Here is a 20,995-nt window from a genome sequence, read left to right as displayed (position 1 = left end):
ACCACAGCTCCAAACTATGCAATAACTATTTAGGGAAGAAGCAGTCAGCTGGTAGTCTGTCTATAATGGAGTGGCTAGCACAGTGACCGGATCTCAACCCTATTGACCTGTTGTGCTTGACTGTAGGGTACGTAAGAAGTGCCATCAAGCCAATCCAACTTGTGGGAGGTGCTTCAGGAAGCATGGGGTGAAATCTCTTCAGATTACCTCAACAAATTGACTAATAGAATGCCAAAGGTCTGCAAGGCTGTAAATGCTGCAAATGGAAGATTATTTGACGAAAGCAAAGTTTGAAGGACACAATTATTATTTAAATTAAAAATCATTATTTATAACCTTGTGAATTTCTTGACTGTATTTCCTATTCATTTTGCAACTCATTTCATGTATGTTTTCATGGAAATAGAAAGGTACACTCACCTCCATATGTATTTGATAGTGAAGCTAACATTTTTAATTTGTTTTTATACTCCAGCATTTTAGATTTCAGATAGAATGTTTCAAATTAGGCGGCAGTACATCATTTCAGCTTTTATTTTAGTATATTTTCACACATATCTGTTACACTGTTTAGGAATTAAAGCATTTTATGTATTTGAAGAAACAAGTATTTGGACAAATTCACTTATATTGTATTAAAGTGCTCAAAAGTGGATTACATCAAGTGTTTGACTTTATCAACTTGTTGGATGCATTTTCAGTTTATTTTGGTTGTGTTTTAGATTATGTTTTACCCAATAGGAACTGAATGGTGAATAATGACTGGAGTAATTTTCTTTCTAAGTGAGTAGATAAGATGTTTGTGAACAATGCAATGACTAAGAAATATCCTAAATTAATAATGAATTATGATTAGTGAGAAAGTTAGAGGCTACAACCAAACATGCTAACACCATTATCAATAACAGGGGAGGTTAGCATTTTTAAGTTGTGTTTTGGATCATGTTTTGCACAATAGGAATTGAATGGTGAATAATGTGTTGTGCCACTTTGGAGTCACTTGTATTGTAAGTAAGAATACAAAATGTTTCTGAACACTTCTACAGTACATTCATGTGGATGCTTCCATGATTATTGATAATCATGAATCAATGAATTAATGATGAATGAGAAAGTTACAGAGGCACAATGATCATGCGCCCCCCCCCCCCAAAAAAATTCCCCGGTTAATGGTAATGTTGAGAATTTAGCAAGTTTTGTTGTAGCCTCTAACTTTCTCACTCATCATTATTCATTCAGGATAATTAATTAATTATTTAAAGTGTTCAGAAACATATTATCCACTTATAAATTACTCCAGTTAGCATTCACCATTCAGTTACTATTGGGTAAAACCTAACCCAAAACACAACCAAAATAAACTGCAAATGCAACCAATGAGTTTGTAGAGTAATAAGCTTGATGTAGTCACTGCAACCAAGGAATATGGGACTAAATACTAAACTTACTTTTATACTTGAATACCCTATATGTGAATTTGTCCTTTACATGGGGGGGACTACATACAAAAAGTGCTTTTGTTTCTAAATGGTAAAACAGATATCTATGAACATACCCTCAAATAAAAGGTGCATCATATGAAACATTTGACCCCAATTCCAATATGTTGAAGTAGAGAGACAAACGTAAAAAAATTGGTTCACTGTCCAAATATATATATGGAGGGGAGAGTATGTTCTCCTATTCATCTGAATGGGAAAACAACTTTGGGCTTCAAGCATCAGAGCAAAACCACATTCTATGCCTCTGAATACAGGCTGTAACTTTGGTCCCTGGTTGTCAAAGGTAAGAAAAGGAGTTCTATTCACACAAAAACGACTTCTGCTTTCGTCAAATCCCCTCACACACCCTAAAGACTGACGAGGATTGGGGACAGTGTCATCAAAACATTTCAACAGTGTGTGCTAGAAATTCAACAGAACAAAGATCAATGACTTACACAAAGCATTCAAGTGCTCAAGTATTTACACATCCCGCATTTGCATACAGATAATGTTAGGCAAAAAGTAAGGGGGTACACTACAGAAGAAAAGCCACCCCAAACAGACTCTTCGGCATTGATTAATGCAAAGTTATTATGTCTTCTTTGTTTCCCCTCAGTGCATCTTTCATATCTTCCCTTTCTCTTTTTTGTCAGCGAAGGCAATTCATTTCTGAAAACCCTTGATGACTCGATAGTACAAGAGAGGAGCTGTGATTGCGAAGTCTGTTCGTGTGTGTGTGTGTGTTTGTGTGTGTGTGTGTGTGTGTGTGTGTGTGAGAGATCAAAAGGAACACATCCTCAACCTGACATCCGGAGATGGACCTCTCAGTGGGGGCCATGTTTATGTACTCACACATTGATCTGTGCGTGTCCGTGGGTGTGTGTATGCACGTGAGTCTGTGTGTGTGTGTGTGTGTGTGTGTGTGTGTGTGTGTGTGTGTGTGTATGTGCGAGGTGTGTTTGTGTGTGCAATTCAGAGCTTGAACCCTGCCATCATACTTTGCTTGAACCTGTCGTCACCACGCTTCTGTTCTACCATTAGCGTAGTTTAGAAGTCAACAGAGGTCACAGGAACTGATGGTTCCTTATTAATGAGGTTTTCGTCATGGTGCATGTATGTCTCTGTTTGACTACTAACCATGGTGAGCATGTCAGCTAGCTGGCTAACAATAGATCCCTCCTTGCTGCGAAAAGTCAGACAGTGTGTTTGTAAACTGAACTCAACATTGTATATGGTTCATTTGTCAATCAGCCACACCTGTTGCTGAATTTGTTTGGGAGCACACAGCCATGCAATCTCCATAGGAAAACGTTGCAGTAGAATGGCCTTACTGAAGAGCTCTTTGACTTTCAACATGGTACCGTCATAGGATGCCACCTTTCCAACAAGTCAGTTTGACAAATGTCTGCCCTGCTAGAGCTGCCCCAGTCAACTGTAAGTGGAAACGTCTAGGAAGAATAACATCGCAGCTGCGAAGTGGTAGGCCACACAAGCTCACAGAATGGGACTGGCGAGTGTTGAAACGCATACAAATTGTCTGTCGACGGTTACAACACTCCATACCGAGTTCCAAACTGCCTCTGGAAGTAACGTCAGCACAAGAACTGTTTGACGGGAGCTTCAGGAAATTGGTTTCTATGGACGAGCAGTCACACACAAGCCTAAGATCAGAATGCGAAATGCCAAGAGTCGGCTGGAGTGCTGTAAAGCTCGACACCATTTGACTCTGGAGCAGTGGAAACACATTTTCTGGAGTGATGAATCACGTTTCAACATCTGGCAGTCCGGTGGACAAATCTGGATTTGGCAGCGCCAGGAGAATGCTACCTGACCGAATGCATAGTGTCAACTGTAATGTTTGGTGGAGGATAAATAATGGTCTGGGGCTGTTTTTCATGGTTTGGCTAGGCCCCTTAGTTCCAGTGAAGGGAAATCTTAACTCTACAGCATACAATTATATTCTGTGCTTCCAACTTTGTGGCAACAGTTTGGGGAAGGCCCTTTCCTGTTTCAAGATGATAATTCCCCTGTGCACTATGTGAGGTTCATACAGAAATGGTTTGTCGAGATCCGTGTGGAAAAACTTGACTGGCCTGCACAGAGCCCTGACCTCAAACCCATCGAACACCTTTGGGATGATCTGGATCGCCAACTGCGAGCCAGGCCTAATAGCCCAACATCAGTGCCGGACCTCACTAGTGCTCTTGTTGCTGAATGGAAAAAAGTTCCTGCAGCAATGTTCCAATGTACAGTGGAACACCTTCCCATAAGAGTGGAGGCTGTTACTGCAGAAAAGGGGGGACCAAGTCCGTCTTAATGTTGATCATTTTAGAATGAGATGTTCGACGAGCAGTATGTGTCCACATACTTTTGGTCATGAAGTGTATGTCACAACAGGTCTAAAAATATGTGTCATGACAGTGTTATTGCCATATTAAGGCTGCCATTTGTGCTATTTTGTGTGTTTGTTTTCGCGTTGCTTGTAATTGTCACAAACCTCGCCGAAGATGGTGCCTCTTCCTGTTCGGGCGGGGCTCGGCGGTCGTTGTCGCCGGCATATTAGCTGCCATCGATTCCCTTTCCGTTTGTTTTGGTTATTGGTTTATTGGGTACACCTGTTTTGTATTAGGGTTTGTTTGTAGGGTATTTAAGGGCACTAGGCCCGCTGGGTATTTGTGCGGGCTTGTTTTTTTGTGACTCTGTGTTTGATGGTGTGATTTAATTGTGTCTTTATTCTCCGGACTATTTTTGTCCTGTTGTTTGGACTGGCAACTTATATACGCCCTGTGTTTTGGCGTGACCGTTTTGTTGCGCTGGTGAATAAATTTGACAAACGACTGAACCCTGCTCTCTGCGCCTGATTCCACCCACCACTCCTAGTTGATCGTAACAGTAATGTATTTTGTACATAATGTTTCTGCCACCCTCACTTATGACCAAAAATAGCTTCTGGATATCATAACAGCAATTACTCACCTCCTACTTGACGAAAAAAAAATCCTTAATGAGTCGGACACAAAGGATTTACTGTACATACCACACCAGGCCCAAATCCCGTTATTCGTATTATGAAAAGACGCCAATACAGGGGACGCAGGTCTGGGTGCCTTGTGAGAATTTGTCGGCGAGTGGGTAACCCGCCTCTACCATTCGTCCTATTGGCCAACGTGCAATCATTGGATCATAAACTGGATGATCTCCGTTCAAGACTATCCTACCAACGAGACATTAAAAACTGTAATATCTTATGTTTCACCGAGTCCGGGCTGAACAACGACATGGATAATAAACAGTTGGCTGGGTTTTTCATGCATCGGCAAGGTGAAACAGCTGCCTCCGGGTAAGACAAGGGTTGGAAGACTGTGTCTATTTGTCAATAACAGCTGGTGAGCGAAATCTAATATCAAGGAATTCTCAAGGCTTTGCTCGCCTGAGGTAGATTATCTCATAATAAGCTGTAGACCACACTATTTAGCAAGAGAGTTTTCATCTATATTTTTCGTATCTGTCTATTTAACACAACAAACTGATGCTAGCAGTAAGACAGCACTCAATGAGCTGTATAAGGCCATAAGCGTACAAGAAAATGCTCATCCAGAGGCGGCGCTCCTAGTGGCCGAGGACAAATTTGTTTACCTCATTTCTACCAGCATGTAGCAACCAGAAGAAAAAAATCTCTAGACCACTTTTACTCCACACACAGAGATGAGTACAAAGCTCTCCCTCACCTTCCATTTGGCAAATCTGACCATAATTCTCTCCTCCTGATTCCTGCTTACAAGCAAAAACTAAAGGAGACTAAAGGAGACTGAAAATATTTGGCATGGGTCCTCAGATCCTTAAAAAGGTCTACAGTTGCACCATGGAGAGCATACTGACTGGTTGCATCACCACCTGTTATGGCAACTGCTCTGCCTCCGACCGTAAGGCGCTACAGAGCGTAATGCATACGACCCAGTAAATCACTGAGGGAAAACTTCCTGCCATCCAGGTTTCAGAGAAAGGCCCTTAAAATTCACAAAGACTTCAGCCACGCTAGTCACAGACGGTTCTCTCTGCTACCGCACGGCAAGTCGTACCGGAGCTCTAGGTCCAAAAGGCTTCTTAACAGCTTCTACCCCCAAGCCCCCTCAATCTACCCCTCAATCAATCAAATGTATTTAGAAAGCCCTTCTTACATAAGCTGATGTCACAAAGTGCAGTACAGAAACCCAGCCTAAAACCCCAAACAGCAAGCAATGCAGGTGTAGAAGCATGGTGGCTAGAAAAAACTCCCTAGAAAGGCCGGAACCTAGGATGAAACCTAGAGAGGAACCAGGCTATGAGGAGTGGCCAGTCCTCTTCTGGCTATGCCGGGTGCAGATTATAACAGAACATGGCCAAGATGTTCAAATGTTCATCGATGACCAGCAGGGTCTGTTGAACAGCTAATCAAATGATCCCTGGATTATTTGCATTGACCCCCCCCACACACACACTTTTTTTACACTGCTGCTACTCACTGTTTATTATCTACAGCATGCATAGTCACTTTACCCCTACCTATGTGTACATTACCTCAATTACCTCAACTAACCTGTAGCCCTGCACATTGACTCGGTACCGGTACCCCCTGTATATAGCCTCGTTATTGTCATTTTATTGTTGCTCTTTTTTATTTATTTACTAAAAATATTTTCTTAACTCTTTTTTTCTTAAAACCGCATTGTTGGTTAACCTGTTGTATTCGGCGCAGGTGATAAATAAAATATGATTTGAAGGAGGGGGGCTAATACTGCTGGAGATTGATATAGCGACGTGTGTTTTATTAATCAATTAGTAAGGGACTGACGGGCACAATCAGGGCACAATCAGTGTCAGGTCTGTAAACCTCCCTTCATTAGTCTTTATTTCCTGTTAATATTAGAGGGCTGTGGACTTACAGGAGCAGTGTCGGTGAGTCTTGAGTACTTTTCACATCTTTATCAATGTCAATATCCAACCGTTGTGGACTTCCATGAGTAGTCTTTTGTTTTGTGCACAGTTTAGTATAGTTACCATTGCCTGTGACAGTAACCTTTAAGAACTTTGGGTTGTCGTGTCTGTTGGTTCATACTAGACTGCTACAGTACAGGCCTCTCTGAACAGTGTCACATCTCTATGCATATTAGTGTGTTTACCATCACCAAAGGGTTCCTCACCTGCGCCCTCCGCCCCTCTCCCACCTATCAACATCCTCCCCCGCCCCTCACTGCCTACTCTATTCTCCCATTTTCGAGGATATTGTCCCTAGTCTAATTTGCCCAAGGCCTGAAAGCGAGAGAAGACTCTTCTGGATCCTCAGATCTCCCAGATGATGCCGTCGGAGGCTTTTAATCCAATCAATAGGGGTAATTATAGGCAATTACAGCAAATGGGAACGCATTGTACCAGACTCAATGTGTTTAACAAATTCTATCAATCCTGTTATGGATGAGATGGGGAGAGACTAATTTCATATTAATGATGTCGGCTCGGTAACAAAAGCTACCTGTAAATTGAAAGTCGCCCCCAGATTCAGACCCACTGAATAAAAGGTAGAACGGGCCTTTTGTTTGTCCTTCGCCGCTTCACCCACACAAACATGCATTTAAAGGACCATCATGGCCGATTATGTTAATTTAATTTTCAGATCTCATAAAGAAAAAAATTTAAAGGCAGATCAATACCTCATTCGCATGGACTGTCCATGGACTGCAGTCTACTTCAAGGTGAATACAGTCTACCTTTCAAAACAATGGTTCAGGAATGACTCCACTCAACCTAAGCCTTTTATAGTGCTTCGATCCCTAAGCTCTTCCCTGCATATACTTAAAACCTTCTCAAGGCCTAGCTACTGTTACAGCACTGTGGTCCAGGGGAAAATACATGCAAATCTGCAAACCAACTATCTACCCCTCATCTCTGTCATAAAGTAACTCTGGCTAGACCACAAGATTTACAAGTCTGACATTTTGGAGTCTTAATAACTGCCAGATTAATAATTATTGATTGGATTTATATAATGCTTTTTCTCCTAGGCGTTACAAACTCTTTAAGTAAGGAGGGAAACTCCACTCTATGGACACCAATGTATAGCACCACCTTGGGTGATGCACAGCAACCATGTTTGTGCCAGAACACTCACCACACATCAGCTAGCATGGTGGAGAGGTGGGAGTGATATACAGTATGTCAATTAGAATTTAAGGGGGATGATTAGGTGGAAATGATGGAAATGGGGCCTGGATGAGAATTTGTCCAGGACACTGGAGTTAACACACCTACCTAATGGATTTTATTGACCACAGAGAATCAGGAAATCTGTTTAACAATAGGAGAGCTGAGAGTTGACTCAAAACAAATGTACTTTTTTAATTTTAGAGTGTGCAAAGCTGTAAAGGCAAAGGGTGGCTATTTGAAGAATCTCCAATATAAAATATATTTTGATTTGATTTGACTACATGATTCCATGTGTTATTTGATAGTTTTGATGTCTTCACTATTGTTCTACAATGTAGAAAACAGTCAAATAAAGAAAAACCCTTGAATGAGTAGGTGCTGTAAAACCTTTGGTAGCTGTGACTGTGTATAGCCCAGTTACATTAACTAATTAAAATGCAATTTTGTTCTTTGAAATACGTTTTATTTTATATTCTAATGCTACTTAAGACCTTCATAAACACAACCAAATGATTATGTGTTGAGATAGCATATATGGGGGTGGCAGGTAGTTAGTGGTTAGTGTTGGACCAGTAACCGAAAGTTTGCTAGATCAAACCCCTGAGCTGACAAGGTAAAAATCTGTCGTTCTGCCCCTGAACAAGGCAGTCAACCCACTGTTCCTAGACTGTCATTGTAAATAAGAATGTGTTCTTAACTGACTTGCCTAGTTAAATAAAGGTTTAATAAAAAAAAATATATGAATTGTATTTATTAGAATGTTGATGTCCAAAATAATCATCACTGGCTCAAAGGCGGTTCCCTCGATGCCATGTGCTTCTAGTGTTAACATCCAATCCTAAGGACGGCATCCTACATCCCTGTGGAATTGGGATCTCCTTAGACCAGAGGCAAGTGCCATCTTCTGGCCCTCCAACACCACTTCCAGCAGTATGGTCTACAATCCAGGACCGACCCTGCTTCAGATGTAACCCAGCAGTTGGATGCAGGGTGGTATGCTGCAGATAAGGTGGGACTATAAATACCCTTGTTACACTTAGTTGTGAATTTGTGAAATTCATGAATTGAATTGAGAGTTGGCAAATATGAGTAAGACATGTAGTGTGAAATATGAGTAAAACCTGTAGTGTCGTGGGGGGTGAGGATAGAATTGTGAGCGTATTTGTGACCCGATTCAGGAAACAAGGTGTATGTCACAAGTCACGACTTCACAGGACAGCCGTTGGAACTTTATTTTTATTTTTTTATCAAAATGCGTTTTGGGGCAGAAATGCCTTCTCGAACATGTGAACTTTCATGTGCACAATACAATGTTTTATGTCTTCTGTAAATACGAATACAACTGTTAAATAACGAGCCTTGTTGGTTAAGCCACAGAAAAAGTGAGAACCTTCCCACTATCCATGATTGGCTGAGATAATGAGTGGGTTGGACATGCCGGGAGATGAGTTCGGATTGGTCTGCCATATACAGTGGTTCCTTCTTTAAAGTTATACTGCGGCAGCAGCTTTCTGTGGCACGTCATTTAATTCTCAGCCATTTCTTCTGTTAGTGCTAGTTATTGCTAGTTTTATCACCAGAGGGCATATTTGAGAAGCATTTTGATAGTATTCCTTTTGGCATTACCAGAGAATTTGATTAAATTGTTTCCAGCAGCACATTTACAGTCACCACTCTGGTTAACACGAAAACTGCCTTACCAGCTCTGCTAGGGCGAGTAAAATGGTAAGAGTGGTCTAATTTGTGTCTGGAAGTAGGTGTTTCTACATTCAGACCGTTTTGGTCTCGGAGGGCACACTGGACATTTGGGCCGAAGAGTAGGGTTGATTTGACTGTTCTGACCTTACAACGGCAGTCGAGCACCCAAGCTAATGTTGGCTAGCTACTTCCAGACACAAATGAGACCACTCTTACCATTTTACCTGCCCTAGCAGAGCTGGTAAGGCCGTTTTCGTGTTAACCAGAGTGGTGACTGTAAATCTGCTGCTGGAAACAATTTAATTACGTTTTTTTCCTAACATTTACTGACACCAGACATATTCAACGGGTGTTGAGTGCTCGTAACGTAATTATTCTCCGCTCTGGTACACTCAGACTGGACACATTACATTTTTAACAATGTTATTTTCTGATAAAAACTAGTTCATTGCATCCTCCGTGGAGCCCAGTTCCATAATATGACCATATTTCCCAGCTGTTTGCCGTTGTTTTGAAATAACCAGCCTTATTTTAGTGCATTTTTCACCCTGCCAGTTTCTATTGAGCACTCGCCTTCTGAATATTCTATTCCCAGCTTATTGTTCTACGTCACAATGCCTACTTCACTATTGTTGGCAATGAGATCTGCTCATGTTGTTTTATAGTTAAAACATTAACAAAAATAATATTGGAACTCTGTGGTCTTCCCATTGTTTCCTATGGGGGAAATATAGGCTGTCTATTTCGCCAAATACCTCGCAATGTGTGAAATGGCTAGCTAGTTAGCAGGGTGCCCGCTATTAGCGTTTCAACCGGTGACGTCACTTGCTCTGAGACCTTCAAGTAGTTGTTCCCCTTGCTCTGCAAGGTTGTTGTGGAGCGATGTGTAACGATGTCTATGTGTACAGAGGGTCCCTGGTTCGAGCCTAGGTAGGGGAAAGGAGGAGTGGGATGGAAGCAAAACTGATACACAGGCACCATTTTAATATTTTGTAATTGTGTAAGTCTGGGCAGCGAGCTTGTTTGTCATCGATCGCTAGACCAGAAATAGTCAGGAGTTTTTATTTTTTCCCTACATTTTCATTACGCAGACCTAAGCACAGTTGACACCATCGAGGTGCGGATGTTGATTTTCGACACAAATTGTTTTTTTTCTTCAGTTTTGTCCGATGAACAGATAAATAAAAAGGGATCTGCTTTTCATTGAGCATCAGTCTTGTCAAAACAGGCTCTGCGAACGTTCGATTCCATTCATTTTCTCTGGGCTCGCACCAGTGTTCCAGTTTAGCCAACATTCTTAAGCCGTTTTTTAGCCTTGGGTGAATTTTGACTCGTTTTATTTCCAGCCTGTAGCTAGCTAGAATGAATTTACGAGGCAGCTGAATGTCCATTGAGAAAGCACAATAACTATACCATTTAGCTAAGCTAAGAATTATGATAATAATCAAGTCAATTAACGTTGGGTAGTTAGATAGCCTATAGTTAATATACTGTCAAATTTTATGTATAACTACTAACGTGAGGTAGCTAGCTAACATACCGGTACATACTTCTGTAATGATATGCTATGTGGTTCATAAGGACAGCGTAGCTGACAAATTGTCAGCCAACATAATGTGTAAGGTAACTTATTTGAAAAGTAATTACTTTATTACATTGAGTAGCAAGCTACCCCTTGGTCATTAGGGCAAATCTGGTCTGTGATAGGAGGGGGGTTTTCACACCTAGCTCTGCTGCTTTAGATTAAACGGTCATATCTCAGTTATTGTTTTCATATCTATAAAAAATAAGCTGTTTTCTTCACTTTCAGAGAGCGAGCTGACCAAGGGGTCGAAAATGTCACATACAGTACCATCTATTGTTTGTCCTCATGTGTCTGTTTTTTAGCATAAAGTACTGTGTAGCCATACTTAGTGTGGACACCAAGTAAGACCACACACACACAATAACAGTCTCTCTCCATCACTTCATCCCTCTCCCCCTTCTCCCACTTCTCCCTAAATCCTCTAGGTTATATCAGCTGTTTTGGTGAACCCCTCCCCCATCTGATCTGGCTGACACAGAGGGCACAGCATGATCAGATATGAGATGTAGTATTATTAAATATGAATTATTAGGAAGTATTATTAAAGAGATGCTTTGCATTGAAATACAGACAGAGGTGTAGTAGTACCAGAGTTAATGATCCAAGGTCAGTTTTACATTTGACCTCCTGATGATTATAATGACAGTTTTTTTTATTCGAACACAGTCAAAGGTTATTCATAATCTCTCTCTATCCATCAGTCTCTCGTCTGCAGGTATGTTTTGAAGTGAGAGAGGAGGCTAGTCCCATCATCGCCACCTCACCCGCTCTTAAGATAACCTTCAGGCCAACTGGGGGCCAAAGGCTGGTTAGGAGAAACTGCAATTGTGGTGAACTGAGAGACTATTAGGGTAGCACTGTAATTCATGATTCATATGCTGTCTGCCACTGTACTCACCTCTTTCCCTTTCGGTCTTCTACACCTCTCTCCCCACCTCGTCTTTCTTCCTTGTTTTATAATGCACACCATATGTGCATTGAAGTACAGATTGAACTTGTATTTATAATATTACAATTATCGTAATTATGATGCATTTATGTATTTATGTATGTATAACACCTGGATAATGAACTTAATTCAATAAAGCGTTTCACTTTCTCCACTGGTTGAAATTAAGTATCTCATTGAAATACTATCCTGTGTCCACAGATTAATGCAGATGAAGGGAGTTAGATATGCATCGTTCTTTTTTCCGTATATATGAATTACAAATCAACCATGTGTCTAGTCTATTGCATAGTTATAATGTGTAATCATTGATGTCCCAGGAGCAGGAGTGGTAAACACTGTTGAAGTGTATAATTGTAATACAAACAGTTGAAGTCGTAAGTTTACATACACCTTAGCCAAATACATTTAAAGTCAGTTTTTCACAATTCCTGACATTTAATCCTAGTAAAAATTCCCTGTCTTAGGTCAGTTAGGATCACCACTTTATTTTAATAATGTAAAATGTCAGAATAATAGTAGAGAGAATTATTTATTTAAGCTTTTATTTCTTTCATCATATTCCTAGTGGGTTAGAGGTTTACATACACTCAATTAGTATTTGGTAGCATTGCCTTTAAATTATTTAACTTGGGTCAAACGTTTTGGGCCTTCCACAAGCTTCCCACAATAAGTTGGGTGAATTTTGGCCAATTCCGCCTGACAGAGCTGATGTAACTGAGTCAGGTTTGTAGGCCTCCTTGCTCGCACATGCTTTTTCAGTTCCGCCGACACATTTTCTAGAGGACTGAGGTCAGGGATTTGTGATGGCCACACCAATACCTTGACTTTGTTGTCCTTAAGCCATTTTGCCACAACTTTGGTAGTATGCTTGGGGTCATTGTCCATTTGGAAGACCCATTTGCGACTGAGCTATTACTTCCTGACTGATGTCTTGAGATGTTGCTTCAATATATCCACATTATTGTCCTGCCTCATGATGCCATCTATATTGTGAAGTGCACCAGTACCACCTGCAGAAAAGCACCCCCACAACATGATGCTGCCATCCCCGTGATTCACTGTTGGGATGGTGTTCTTTGGCTTGAAAGCCTCCCCCTTTTTCCTTCAAACACAACAATGGTCATTATGGCCAAACAGTTCTATTTTTGTTTCATCAGACAAGAGGACATTTCTCCAAAAAGTACGATCTTTGTCCACGTGTGCAGTTGCAAACCGTATTCTGGCTTTTTTAATGGCGGTTTTGGAGCAGTGGCTTCTTCCTTGCTGAACGGCCTTTCAGGTTATGCCAATACAGGACTCGTTTTACTGTGGATATAGAAACTTTTGCACGTGTTTCCTCAAGCATCTTCACAAGGTCCTTTGCTGTTGTTCTGGGATTGATTTACACGTTTCACACCAGAAATAAATGAATAAAATATGTATAATTTTAGTGAATGGTATCATAAATAGGACTGGTGGAGTTGTCACACATGCAGCTAACACAGACATGTGGAAATGTCTGCTCTACCCAAATTTACAACCATTTAATTGCAGCATTACCATATAAATGGAAGAGGCAAGTAGAAGGGGAAAAAAGTAAGGAACTTGTATGTCGGCCCTGTATTAAAGAACATACATGGTTAAAGAAAAGTGTGATAATTAAAAACAATACCCATTTCATTTAAGGACCAACAAACTGACAGCTGTGCCATATAAATTGCAAAATAGTTGTTTAGAGATTTGTGATGTACCCATTCCATGGCACATGGTTTATGAATTGATATGCAAAACAACGCCGTATTCAAAACTTCAAATTTTTCTATTTAAATTACGATACAAAATTCTTGCAACTAATAAAATAACAAGATAAAACATATGGGATCTGTAAAATGTATATAGGACTTGCATCCTTGGCACAATAAAGTTATTATATTCTACTCAATTCATAGGCTTCATTAATGCCATTCAGACTTGAAGTTGATACAACAACTGTAACATCTTACATCTGGTTCCACCGTAATGTTTTGTCAGCCATCTTTGTTGAAGAACGCCACAAGGCAAGTGTGGCTTGTGTCAAAATTCATCATTGGAACCACTCGATATGATTGGTCATATAAAAACCTTGGGACCCAAATGCATAATGAGTGCTCTAACTCCCCCTTGTGGTGGTCTGGGGCAATGAAGCCGTGACGCTGGGTACCTTTAAGTCCCACGGTGCAACTTTTAAAGGAGGAACCACTGTCGAAGGCTTCTGTCTATTTCAGCTCGTCAGTCTGTTGGTAATCCTGTTGAACGTGGCATTTTTTATGTATTGTGTAGTGAAGCTCCAAAAGTGTTGCTCTCCACTTTCTGCAGGATCAAGTTTTGAAATCAGTGGAATTAGAGTATGATCGCTCTCCACTTTCTGCAGGATCAAGTTTTGAAATCAGTGGAATTAGAGTATGATCGCTCTCCACTTTCTGCAGGATCAAGTTTTGAAATCAGTGGAATTAGAGTATGATCGCTAAAGAGATGGAGCAACCGTGGCATGGCATTCCTGACAAGGACATGCGTCCATTTATACATGATAATCTATACAGGTAAGATAGCTAATTACATTTTCAGATTTTACACATTTCTATTTTGACAGAAAGGCGTTTCATTTCAAGCTAAAGTGTACTGTTAGCTAGCTAGCTAATGTTAGCTGGCTGGCTCCCTAGCTGACGTTATTATTCGTATTCTAGGACCCAGAACAGAGTTTGCTATTCTAATTAGAGCCTAATGTTAGCTAGCTGACATTGAATCTGGTTGGTTAGCTCCCAGCACTGTGGCATCATTGGCAGTTTGTTCATTGTTGTTTAACTACCTAACATTAGCTGGCTGGCTAGTTAGCTAATGTTACATGACGTGTGTACAACACCCATTGAATATGGCCAGTATAAGTAAACGTCTACAAAAAAGAATTGTTGCCAACAGAGCTGGTTAGGCTGTTTTCATGTTATCCAGAGGTAAACAAATCATCATTTTGTAGCTCTGAGTCACTCATTTTATCCTATGTAAAAAAACACCTTTTCAAATGTTGCTACATAAGACTGAATCCAGGTGGTGAGTCACAATGTTTGTGTGCTGAGGAAGTGAGAAAATAACTCTGTTAGCAGCTGCCATGATAACACGGGTGACTGTGTTGATGTCACTCACCTCGTATAGTGTGATGACACCATTGGTCTCGTTAGGTGCCTTCCACTGCATGAAGATCTTCTCCTCGTATGGTCCGGTCTGGGTGGACTCCATTGGAACAGAGCCGGGAACTGGAGAAATGTAAAGACACAAAGGAGTGACGGCATGTTCAAGCAAAGCAGGCAAGCAGGTTTGAGCACTAAAGAACACACACACACATTGATTAGGCAGTACAGTTTCACAACGCCATGGTCTGATTGAGAACAATTGAACCATTCAACAATGTTGTATCTCAGACATTACAGCACACTCAAAATCATCAAAATAAAATAAAATATCAACACTTTGTTCCTTCTCAATCACACTTATGATAACTGTACATATTATAAATATATTGACATATACCGATACAGTGAATGAGTTTATCAGGAAGTGCACAGGAGATGTTGTACCCACTGTGACTATTAAAACCTACCCCAACCAGAAACCGTGGATAGATGGGAGCATTCGTGCCATATTGAAAGCGCGAAACCACCGCATTTAACCAGGACAAGAAGACTGGGAAGATGGAAGAATACTAACAGTGTAGTTATTCCCTCTGCAAAGCAATCAAGCAGGCTAAACGTCAGTATAGGGACAAAGTTGAGTCCCAGTTCAACGGCTCAGACACGAGACGTATGTGGCAGGGTCTACAGACAATCACTGAATATAAAAGGAAAAGCAGACACCGACGTCTTGCTTCCAGACAGACTGAACACCTTCTTCGCTCGCTTTGAAGATAATACAGTGCCACCAACGCAGCCCGATATCAAGGACTGTGGGCTCTCCTTCTCCGTGGCCGACATGATTTAGACATTATAGCGTGTTAACCCTCAAAAGGCTGCCGGCCCAGATGGTATTCCTAGCCGCATTCTCAGAGCATGCACAGACCAGCTGGCTGGTGTGTTCACAGATATATTCAATCTCTCCCTATCCCAGTCTGTTGTCCCCACATGCTTCAAGATGGCCACCATTGTCCCTGTACCTGTTCGTAAGCATTTCACTGTAAGGGCTACACCTGTTGTATTCAGCACACGTGACAAATAAACTTTGATTTGACCTAGGAAAGCAAAGGTAACTGAACTAAATGACTATCGCCACATAGCACTCACCTCGTTCATCATGAAGTGTTTTGAGAGACTAGTCAAGGATCATATTACCTCCACCTTACCTGCCACCCTAGACCGTGCGGTGGTGAGGTCTGCCCAACGCAATACTTGGGGCAAACTTCCCTACAGCACCGATTCCATAGGAAGGCCAAAAAGATCATCAAGGACATCAACCATCCGAGCTACTGCCTGTTCACCCCACTATCATCCAGAAGGCGAGGTCAGTACATGTCCATCAAAGCTGGGACCGAGAGACTGAAAAACAGCTTCTAGCTCAAGGCCATCAAGCTGCTAAACAGCCATCATTAGCACATCAGAGGCGGCTGCTTACAGACATAGATTAGGAGTCACTGGCCACTTTTAGAAATGGATCACTAGCCACTTTAATAATGTTCCAAATCTAGCATTACTTATCTCATACTGTATGTATGAACTGCACTCCACACTATTCTACAGTATCTTGGTCAAATTTAAATTGTGCTTACATATAGGCATTCACCTATTTCATATGTACGTACATACTGTATTATCTTCAATACTACACCACTGACTGTTAAACAGCCATCTCCAGGACATCAGAGGCTGCTGCCTATAGACATCGATTAGGAATCACTGGCCACTTTAAGGAAATGAAACACCAGCCACTTTAATAATGTATCCGTATCTTGCATTAATCATCTTATATGTGTAAACTGTACTCTATACCACGCCACTATCTTAGTTCAATGCCTCTCTGCAATACACAACCGTTCAAAAGTTTGGGGTCACTTGTTTTTGAAAGAAAAGCCATTTTTTTGTCCATTAAAATGACATAAAATTGATCAGAAATACAGTGTAGACATTGTTAATGTTGTAAATTACTATTGTAGCTGGAAATGGCAGGCTCAAAATGGCCAGAAACGGCCAGAAACAAATAACTTTCTTCTGAAACACGTCAGTCTATTCTTGTTTTGAGAAATGAAGGCTATTCCATGTGAGAAACTGCCAAGAAACTGAAGATCTCATACAATGCTGTGTACTACTCCCTTCACAGAACAGAGCAAACAGGCTCTAACCAGAATAGAAAGAGGAGTGGGAGGCCCCGGTGCACAACTGAGCAAGAGGACAAGTACATTAGAGTGTCTAGTTTGAGAAACAGACGCCTCAACTGGCAGCTTCATTAAATAGTACCCGCAAAACACCAGTCTCAATGTCAACAGTGAAGAGGCGACTCCGGGATGCTGGCCTTCTAGGCAGAGTTGCAAAGAAAAAGCCATATCTCAGACTGGCCTAACAAAAATAAAATATTAAGATGGGCAAAAGAACACAGACACTGGACAGAGGAAGATTGGAAAAAAGTGTTATGGACAGAGAAATCAAATTTTCAGGTGTTCGGATCACAAGAAGAACATTTGTGAGACGCAGAAAAAATTAAAAGATGCTTGACGCCATCTTTCAAGCATGTTGGAGGCAATATGATGGTCTGGGAGTGCTTTGGTGGTGGTAAAGTGGGAGATTTGTACAGGGTAAAGGGGATCTTGAAGAAGGAAGGCTATCACTCCATTTTGCAACACCATGCCATTATCTGTGGACAGCGCTTAATTGGAGCCACTTTCCTCCTTCAACAGGACAATGACCAAAAGCACAGCTCCAAACTATGAACTATTTAGGGAAGAAGCAGTCAGCTGGTATTCTGTCTATAATTGGTTGGCCAGCACAGTCATCTCAAACCTATTGAGCTGTTGTGGGAGCAGCTTGACCGTATGGTACGTAAGAAGTGCCCATCAAGCCAATACAACTTGTGGGAGGTGTTTCAGCAAACATGGGATGAAATCTTTGATTACCTAAACAAAATGACAACTAAAATGCCAAAGGTCGACAAGGCTGTAATTGCTGCAAACTGACGATTCTTTGACTAAAGCAAGGTTTGAAGGATACAATTATTATTTAAATTAAATATCATTATTCCTAACCTTGTCAATGTCTTGACTATATTTCCTATTCATTTTGCAACTCATTTCATGTATGTTTTCATGGAAAACAAGGACATTTCTAAGTGACCCCAAATTTTTGAACGGTACTAAATATATGTGTATTCTTAATGCATTCCTTACTTAGATTTACATGTATTTTAGGTATATGTTGTGAAACTGTTAGATATCACTTCTTAGATATTACTGCACTGTCGGAGCTAGAAACACAAGCATTTCACTACATCCCCAATAACATCTGCTGGACACTTGTATGTGATAAATACATTTGTTTTGATATAAACAATGTTACAATCACTTTTCAAGCATTAACTCATCTAAATGAGGGAAGTGGGAAGACAGCACTGGTGGCTTAACCCCAGGACTAATGGAGTGAGCAGCTGAATTCAAAGGAAACATCCTCAGTGCTCAATCCTGGCTCTTTGATTTGATATTAATTTATGCAGTCTGATGACTGGACGAAAGTCCTGATAATACCTTTGTTAAAAGGCCATTTAGTCCAACTTCACACTATCTTAATAATTGGCATGGCAGGCCAGAAGAATGTGGCTGGTGTAATGTACACGATGGGAAACAGAGAGCTGGTTTCAAGTGCAGGGCGCAACAGCTGTTTATTGTAAAGGACCACCAGAGGAGGCAGGTAGCTGGGTCCAGGGGCAAGCAGAAGGTCATACACCGGGAGTCCATAAAGGCAACAGTACAGGCAGGGAAAAGGCTAGTAACGATCAGGCAATAGGTAGATAACTGATCTGAAAGGTGTGTCACAGAACCAACAATACCTCACAATGATAGGGTGCAAAGAAGTGAACTAAAGTGTGTGATAATGGCATACAGGTGTGTGAACAGTTGATCAGAATTCAGGTTATTGGGATCTGGAGAGTGAGCTGCGTTCAGGGGATCTACGTGTTTGAGAGTGTGAGTTAGAAGCAGATGTTACAGCTGGTCTTGAACAGTGTTGGCATTAGCTCCCCCAACAGGGCAGATGGAGGGATAGAGGGATGGAGTGATAGGGGAAGGGGAACTGATAGAGGGATGGAGTGATAGGGGAAGGGGAACTGGACTATTTTTGCACATTGCCAAGCTTTAAGGTAGAAAGAACAGTGAATCTCATTATCTTAAACTCCCTGCTAACAAGAAGCATATTAGATTTGGGAGTTTAGTGGTAAGATTTGAGTCACCCGGTTCATGCTAATTGTTTCCATTTACTTTAGATCACACATGTACACTTAGCCAAATGTATTTTACTGTAATGTTTTTTTGGTCTATTGTTGTCGACAATGATCAAGGCATTTATCGTTGATCCTAGTCTTAGATCAATATAGGATTATTCATGCAATGCAGTGCTTACTAGTTTGTTTTGTAATATTCCATTTACTCATAATTGCCTAGACTGCCATGTTAACTCTTTGTTAATGGATAGTGTAAGGGTCATAAGCATCCACCTCTTTGTTTGGCCAGTATGGACACTACACCGGGTTAGACCTTTAGACCTTGGGGGCATGGGAGTTATTAGTGACAGTGGCTGGTTCTCAAATCAAATCAAATCAAATTTTATTTGTCACATACACATGGTTAGCAGATGTTAATGCGAGTGTAGCGAAATGCTTGTGCTTCTAGTTCCGACAATGCAGTAATAACGAACAAGTAATCTAACTAACAATTCCAAAAAAAAAAAAACTACTGTCTTATACACAGTGTAAGGGGATAAAGAATATGTACATAAGGATATATGAATGAGTGATGGTACAGAGCAGCATAGGCAAGATACAGTAGATGATACCGAGTACAGTATATACATATGAGATGAGTATGTAAACCAAGTGGCATAGTTAAAGTGGCTAGTGAAACATGTATTACATAAGGATGCAGTCGATGATATAGAGTACAGTATCTACGTATGCATATGAGATGAATAATGTAGGGTAAGTAACATTATATAAGGTAGCATTGTTTAAAGTGGCTAGTGATATATTTACATCATTTCCCATCAATTCCCATTATTAAAGTGGCTGGAGTAGAGTCAGTGTCATTGACAGTGTGTTGGCAGTAGCCACTCAATGTTAGTGGTGGCTGTTTAACAGTCTGATGGCCTTGAGATAGAAGCTGTTTTTCAGTCTCTCGGTCCCAGCTTTGATGCACCTGTACTGACCTCGTCTTCTGGATGATAGCGGGGTGAACAGGCAGTGGCTCGGGTGGTTGATGTCCTTGATGATCTTTATGGCCTTCCTGTAGGGGTGGTGTAGGTGTCCTGGAGGGCAAGTAGTTTGCCCCCGGTGCTGCGTTGTGCAGACCTCACTACCTTCTGGAGAGCCTTACGGTTGAGGGCGGTGCAGTTGCCATACCAGGCGGTGATACAGCCCGCCAGGATGCTCTCGATTGTGCATCTGTAGAAGTTTGTGAGTGCTTTTGGTGACAAGCCGAATTTCTTCAGCCTCCTGAGGTTGAAGAGGCGCTGCTGCGCCTTCCTCACGATGCTGTCTGTGTGGGTGGACCAATTCAGTTTGTCTGTGATGTGTATGCCGAGGAACTTAAAACTTGCTACCCTCTCCACTACTGTTCCATCGATGTGGATGGGGGTGTTCCCTCTGCTGTTTCCTGAAGTCCACAATCATCTCCTTAGTTTTGTTGACGTTGAGTGTGAGGTTATTTTCCTGACACCACACTCCGAGGGCCCTCACCTCCTCCCTGTAGGCCGTCTCGTCGTTGTTGGTAATCAAGCCTACCACTGTTGTGTCGTCCGCAAACTTGATGATTGAGTTGGAGGTGTGCATGGCCACGCAGTCGTGGGTGAACAGGGAGTACAGGAGAGGGCTCAGAACGCACCCTTGTGGGGCCCCAGTGTT

General features: G+C 41.3%; 1 protein-coding gene across 1 annotated transcript in view; it reads right to left on the bottom strand.

Annotated features, from left to right (window-relative positions):
- LOC112254117 (receptor-type tyrosine-protein phosphatase T) overlaps positions 1-20,995 on the bottom strand; it is a 491,368-nt gene that overhangs the window by 217,677 nt on the left and 252,696 nt on the right. The window contains exon 9 of the mRNA XM_024426355.2: positions 15,056-15,165. Within this exon, the coding sequence (XP_024282123.1) occupies positions 15,056-15,165 (110 nt within the window). The remainder of the gene's footprint in view (positions 1-15,055; positions 15,166-20,995) is intronic.

Source organism: Oncorhynchus tshawytscha, linkage group LG07 (assembly GCF_018296145.1).
Source record: "Oncorhynchus tshawytscha isolate Ot180627B linkage group LG07, Otsh_v2.0, whole genome shotgun sequence".
Classification (NCBI taxonomy): domain Eukaryota; kingdom Metazoa; phylum Chordata; class Actinopteri; order Salmoniformes; family Salmonidae; genus Oncorhynchus; species Oncorhynchus tshawytscha.
Note: the sequence above shows the minus strand (reverse complement) of the source record. Positions and strands in the feature narration are given on the sequence as shown.